The sequence below is a fragment of the Coffea arabica genome, chromosome 9e, assembly GCF_036785885.1.
Source record: "Coffea arabica cultivar ET-39 chromosome 9e, Coffea Arabica ET-39 HiFi, whole genome shotgun sequence".
Lineage (NCBI taxonomy): Eukaryota > Viridiplantae > Streptophyta > Magnoliopsida > Gentianales > Rubiaceae > Coffea > Coffea arabica.
The window spans coordinates 32,219,368-32,226,539 of record NC_092327.1 but is presented as its reverse complement, the minus strand read 5'-3'; the positions used below and the strand labels follow the sequence as shown (position 1 = coordinate 32,226,539).

General features: G+C 37.0%; 1 protein-coding gene across 2 annotated transcripts; it reads right to left on the bottom strand.

The window, feature by feature from the left end:
* Positions 1-109: 109 nt before the first annotated feature.
* On the bottom strand, positions 110-6,542 carry LOC113709341 (probable choline kinase 2). Of its 2 annotated transcripts, XM_027232088.2 has the most exons (8): positions 5,911-6,541; positions 4,889-5,010; positions 4,544-4,739; positions 3,704-3,821; positions 3,577-3,624; positions 2,199-2,299; positions 911-1,019; positions 110-614 (listed from the first exon to the last, which is right to left on the bottom strand). In XM_027232088.2, the coding sequence occupies exons 1-7, from the start codon at positions 6,478-6,480 to the stop codon at positions 927-929; spliced, it is 1,248 nt and encodes a 415-aa protein (XP_027087889.1). In that variant the 5' UTR covers positions 6,481-6,541; the 3' UTR covers positions 110-614; positions 911-926. The 2 variants fall into 2 exon arrangements, 1 of the variants encoding a protein (XP_027087889.1); XR_003452651.2 differs by lacking the exon at positions 2,199-2,299 and having other exon boundaries at positions 492-614; positions 5,911-6,542.
* Positions 6,543-7,172: the final 630 nt, after the last annotated feature.

The window sequence follows — 7,172 nt, the reverse complement described above, 5'->3', positions numbered from 1 at the left end:
TGAGTTTGTAAGCTTTCAATTCTAGTTCTTGAATTGTAATTCCCATGTTTTACTCTTGAGAAATTAAGGAAAACTGCTATTGCAAGAAAACAATGTAATGTACATCAACTTAACAACCAAAAAATAAATAAATAAAAAACTTTAAAAAAAAGAGTTCAGATTTTATGCTCTTCACAAATAGAAGAAACTAACAAAGATATCAAAGCATGAAAAGAATGTCTTACATTTAATGAAAAAATCAATCATAATTTTGCACCCTAACTAATCAAAAAAACACTCTCTTGCTTTACAGAGGATAACAGCCACTTGCACCTTTCCTTAGCCAAGAAAATTCCAATCACCTGACTTAAATTTTCAACAACTTGACAAGCAGCCAAAAAAGATATCACAGCAGCATTTCATGTCGATGACTAGCACCCATAGATGATGAAAAAATCCTACTCAAAAATTGATTCCCATGTTTCTGGTGGACTGCTACGCTGGACATGGTATTTGTCTACTTACAGGAAGAAGCCAAAATGGCAGGGGCTGCCAAAAGACCGACTTATGAACTGTCCAGCTTCCACATATGCACATAAAGAGTTGGCACAGAGTATCATACTTTGCTTGCTAGCCTGCACACAAGTAAATAATGATAAAGAATTATAAAATCTTTCGAGTCTGAAATGGAAGAAGACATTTTCATGCATTTCTCTCATCGATCTCTTTGAATCAAAATTTATGATCACAGTGGCACACAAGTTGGACTTCCTAGGTCCAACAAAATACAGAATGATAAAAGAGCAGCTTGTCCCATAGGGAATGATTTGTATGCAATATACTGGGATTATGTACTCTTCTTGTCCACTGGATATCAAGACAACTCCATATGAATAAAAGCTCATGCTCCAAGATTACCATCAGTTCTTACCTGTTAAAGTATAGCCCTAGCACAATAGATCTGGCTTCTTTAACCAGTACTGCTGAAACCTCTGCCTAGCATACTCCAAATAATCGAAGTCGATTTTGTTAACGTGTTCCTGAAAAAAATCAATGCAGTTAAGTTGAACACTGAATTTGTAAATATGCATGAATCTTATCATTAAGACGCTCAATGAAGTCTTATTATTTAAAATGAGACGATATCAACTATGTCAAGTGCCGGTATCTTTAACTGTAATACTAAGCCAACTTCAAAACTGTCAGAAATTATCTTGAGGACCGCAAAATCCATAACCTAAAAGTACTCCTAATACCTATATAGCCCTACCAATCACCCCTGTTCTGTGTGTCAATATATGTTGAAACAATTACAAGAGATATCTCTTGTTATTTAAGGGGCAACCAAATTTGAACATGATTTCATAAATAACCACAGTTTGCTATACAAACCAGTTCCACAAAGTATCCAAAAGCCTGGACAGAAACCCAATCAACTGCCAAAGTCCCTGCTTGTACAGATGACTCATTTCTAGCATTTAGATCTTAGAGACCAAAAATAGAGAAACCAGGAGAAAAACATTACAACCATTTTGAGACATAAACTGTCAATTGATGAAGGGCATAAATTTATCCTTTGTAATCATGTGGGAGGACAGAGATCAGGAAAGCATCAGAAAATACTGGCTCTGATCCTTGTTTGAGCAGTCGAATGACATTTTTTCAGCACAAAGTACTTATTCTGTGAAATGAATGAATACTATAACTTGTTCACATTTGTCGAAGGCACTGAATACTAGGAGAGACCAACTAACTATAGGAGATATTCTAGTCCACAACCATTTTAACTTGGTACAAACATGCAACTCCGTCAAAGAGGATGACTCAGCAGATAAAACATTTCAGACACCTTATAAGGTACAATCATGCCTTCAGTATAAGCACAAAGCAACTTATTCTATGGGAAATTGAGAAATAAAGAAGTAACTACAGATGTGCACAGGACACTGTGGTGCCTCATGGTCAAGAAAGCAATTATCTTCTCGGTAAACCTCTATCACCCAAATTCCACATACCACACGTTTGATTTTTCATAATTGCTTTGCGCACATCCTTGTTGCTGTCTAGATTAGACTTTTTTAGCTTGTAACATTTGAGTGTTTCTCTTAGCCTGGTGCAAGTAATTAACTAATAGTATTCGAGACTAAAACCATTTAATGCTCAGAGTATTATAATAGTGTACTAAAACATTTATGCAGTGAATGGATCTCATACAGTACCGAGATAATTCCCCACAGGCCCCAGAAGAGATGGCTTGCAAGAGTATATTTCTCTACTTCTTGGACTAGCTGGTCCACCTTAAAGGCATTAGGTTGATCACCTACACAAAAGATCACAAAGATTGAGATTGGAACTTATAAGAAAGTTCATCCAAAATTTTCTTCTATTGAAAACGAAAAAGCACTGGAAATTAACAAATACTAGACTTGGACCCCCTGATTAAAATTTCTTAACGCATGTTCTTTTAGCATCAGTGCATGCAAAAATCGCTTGGTTGGCCTTCCTACCTGACGAATGCCTATTTTCTATCTCTGAAGCCTACAACAAGAAGTGGGAGAAGCAGGATTCGAACCTACATAGAAAAACTTCTTATCAGGGTTTGACAACTTGACTTGAACACAATATCCCTTGTCTTTTGTCTTTTTCTTTGGTATTCTATGGCCTATCGACTGCCCTTGCTTGCTGGCAAGTGTTGAGGTGACATAAGGGAAGACTCCCTATTCTGCTGGACCTTGGTTCTCAACCGTTTCACTAGAAGGGCTGCTGCTTATGGAACCAAGGTCGCTAAGGTGACTAATCCATCACCCATACTTTGCAGGTAATCCCTTATGGTGCCAAAGACAGAAAAAATGCATATTGATTACCTCAATATTTCTTACAACAGCTACTCTTCATTTTCCTTTGAGTGGTTCGTGAAGCAATTGATGAGGCGCAGTATATATTAACTCTTAATAGGACATATTCCAGATGCTTACCTCTGCACGTGTAGATCACTATTTGTTTTTACTAAATTCCTTTTGTATGCGCTAATATTTGGTTGATGGCCAGCATTTACATTAATGTTTGATTCACTTCTAAGACATAAAAGCCTCATGATCTGACAAATGATGGATCCTCTTTCATTGATCAAATGGAGACTTTTATGTTCTACCATTTGGGAAAGGCCCCCTTTGGCGAAGTAAAGTAGGAGACTGCATCAACTGGTTAGTGAATTAGATACATCAAGACTTCACAGGCAGGATGAAGTTTGGACTATCCCAAGTGAGCGTGAGCAAATCCATGCAAAAGGTACTACAGCATGGGACAATACAAGCCCCATTCATAGAGAAATTAGAACGTAGGCTGTATATCACGTAGCTGAAGTATGCCTTGGGTAACGTGTCAGGCACTGATGGCTACAAATTTGATTGTTGTAGGCATGCATCTAAGCTACATAATCTGAATAATCTCCAATGCCCCCCATCATATACAATAGACAAGCAATGCATACATATACCTTTACATACACCACAGACAAACACCCCTCATATAATGCACAGGGAGAGAGAGAGAGAGAGAGAGAGGGAGGGAGGGAGGGGGATTTAAAATGTTCGGTACCTGAATTACTTAAATATATCTGGACAAACCGCTTGCGCTCCTCGACATCTGTTCCAAGTTCTTGGTCAGTGAAAAGCAATTCAGATTCGGTTTTCAACCTTACACAAAGAAAACTGTACAGACTCACCGGGATATTTACTGTAGTCCAAAATATGAGGGGTTTCTGTATGATAGTCAGCAGCCATTTCACAGAAGTGATTTGCAATATCAAAAGCAACAGGATTGTAACTTGCATATTCATAATCCTGTGAACAACAACAACATGATTTATAAAAGATTAACAATGAATAAAACTATATAGAATACAGAAGGAAAGAAGAAGAGGAAGAAGAGATTACTCTGTTTTTAAGCAGAGAGACATAGATAGCTATCAAGTAAAAGCATATTCGCTTAATTCTACAGAAAGTCACAATGGAGACACACACACACACACAAAACAAAAGGAGGTGATTCAGTAACACTACGTTTTATTTGAAATTGAATCACTTGAATTCACTTGCAAAACAAATTACCCCATATTAAGGAGGAGCAAAACCATGGAATATAAGATAACAAGCTCATTAACAAAAAAAAGGACCACAGATCTCTGTAATATAAGAACCCACTTGAAGGAAAAATCAGGTCACAATCTCAGGCAGAATACTTATCCTGATCACAAGATGGAACATTTCCAACGTACTCCATGTTTACCAAGTATATAAATAACTGGACGGTTATTCAATTGAAACAAAAAGAGAAACTGCAGCTACAGTTATTTTCCCTGATTCTACTTCAGCGCAATATACTTACTGAAAAGAAACAAAACTAGTAAAGAAATCAATTAGCAAATTTTGCCAACTGGTAGATTACCCAGCTGACTTTATTACTTCAACATAATATAAAGGATGAGGATCACATGAAACTACAAGAATTTTCCTTCAACATGCTATAATCAGAAAGCACAAAAGTAGACAGCAGTTATACTTACTATTATGGTAATGGATCTGGTCTCTTCATCAATCATTATGTTCCCATACTGTAAGTCATTGTGGCAGAAACCTATTTGTTGATTGTCACTTGTCATTTTCTCTTGCATGCCAGATATTTCATCCTGTAGGGTATCCAGGGAAAAGGCCTTAGCTTCTTCCGGTGAACACATGTTCTTGGCAGCATTCAACCAATTGCTGCAAAATCAATGCATGAAAAGCCTCATCAAACATCTATTGAATGAAAATGAAAATAATTATCTGTAACCATTCAAAGACCTTCATTTTGGTAAAGGTGTCAACTTAGCCTCTTTTGTCAAAGATGACTTGAATTTAGACGAGCATACCGCAGTCTATCCCAGAGGAGGATAGTCTTCAGGGCAGGCATATCAAGTTCATGAAATTCCCTCATTTTGACGGCTATAAGAGCAGATATTTCTGGATCACGTAGATCAGGTGCTGAGAGAGTCTGAAACGCAACAATGGAGAAAAAAAAAAAATTGTACTATAGTGAATTCAGAGCATGTATCAGAATGTAAAGAGGCAATTTGCTAGGGAACCCAATGTTTTACCTGAAAGTTCAAAGTCACATACACATAAAACATCTGAGAACTAAAATGTCCTAAAGTCCACAATTGGAGGCATGTATTACAAGTCAACAAACAATCTCTTCTTTACTTCCAAGCTACCTTTTAAGAGGCTAGATTAATGATTAACTTTAAGCAGAGTGGATCCTTCAGAAATATGTGATGCTTCATCTCCTTCATCCTTAGAGTGGGATGGCTTAAGAGAATATCTTCGATGCAATTAATCACAAACAATTAATCTAGGAAAGTTTCAGGAAACAAGATAAGGATATATCATCGTGTATTTAACATCTTGGTACATTACATTCTTAGCATTGCAAAACAAACTTAGCACTATGATTTCAATACAAGTTTAATTCTGGAGATCACGTTGTCTTCAGTGCCAATTAAAGTTGCACCCAGCAACTTCGAGCCCACATCATTTGCATTTTAAAAAGGATTCCAAGTCACGGTAAGACAATTAAAAGTTTGGCCTTTGAATGAAGAGCTTGGATCTCCAATTTATAAACATTAGGTTGCCATGGAATCTTAAATTTTAATATTTAAGCCATACTGAATATGCAAACACATTATTTTTTCAGCTCGCAAATAGAAAAACAAAAAAAAAAAAAAATCACAATCCAATGCATTGAAATTGATCCCATCTCCCTATAATTACATATTAGAAGTGCAGAAACAATTCTAAAAATGTAAAAACCCAAAGCAAGTACCACTGTACAAAAACATAAGCAAGCATTTTCTTGAAAAAAAAGGAAGAAAAGAAATAGGAAAAGTTTATGTACCCTGGCACGAATGAACTCTTCAACACGGCCATTGGAGAACCTGGCAAGCAATCTAGGCCCCTGACCCTTCTGAGACATAAACTCAAACGTCTTGATCTCATTCTCCCTATCAAAGAAGATATCCACCCCTTTACCATAAATCCTCACGAGCACTTTCCTGGATCGCTCGTGAGTAGTGGGCCATTTTATTTGAAAAACTTCGTTAGTCATAGCCCCCTTAAGTGGGATCACCTGCAATTGATCCGGGTTGATCGTATCCTCCCATTTTGAAGCCAGTGCTCTCAAGATCTTCTTGGCCTCTTCAGGAATGCAATCATTGTTGTTGCTGCTGTTCTCTGCAGGCGAATTGGATTGGTTTTGGAAAGAGCCCATTATTGGGGGTAAAGAGGTGCTTTTTCTTGGGATTTTTCTCAGGGTGGTGGGTTCGTTTGTGGGAAATGGAGGGAGAAAGGTGGCTGGTGGGAGGAAATTTTGGAAAGGCCGTTGTGGAGATTGGTCATGGAAGAGTATTGAATTTGGAGTCAATGGTGCTGCCGAGTTGGGCAGTTTGAAAAGGACACGTTGCGACATTCTGGGGAGAGCGACTGGAGCATCAGCATTGCACGTGCGGCTCACCCCAGAAGCGCGAGGCGCCAGCAATGGACGCGAGGCAGTGCGGTCGATCTGATAACCATTTAATTAAATGGCGTAACATTTTTTTTTAACGTTTTATAATTTTATATAAATTTCTTGTATATTATTATAACAGAGATCTGATATTTTATTACTATTCATGTGAATTCTATATGTAATAATTGTGTTTCTGTTGTTAAATTTTACAAATAGTTCATGTAGAGTTACACTTTATTCAAAAAATGTTACATTATTTCGAACGGTTGTTACTGACAACTGTCCAGACCCCGAATCCGCCCAAATCAAATGAATGGTGTAAGCAATGACACAACAAATGTAAGACTCATAAATACTTTTTGGACGATGTGTAAAAATATAACAAATTTTTTTACACAAATTTGTAATAATGTGTAAAAACATAACAAATTTTTGGGCACAAGTTTTAATGAGAAAATTTGTTGTATTTTACTAACATTTTATTGTGTAATCGTCTAGTATATTATATTGAATTATTCTGATAGTATCTATGTTGTAGGGCAAAATTGACGTAGGCAATTGTAAAAGTTCTTGATCCAAATGGCAAGGGAGTAGGCATCCCTAGGCAACAAAGGCATAAAAGTGAACCATGTACAAATTGGATCATTGCATTG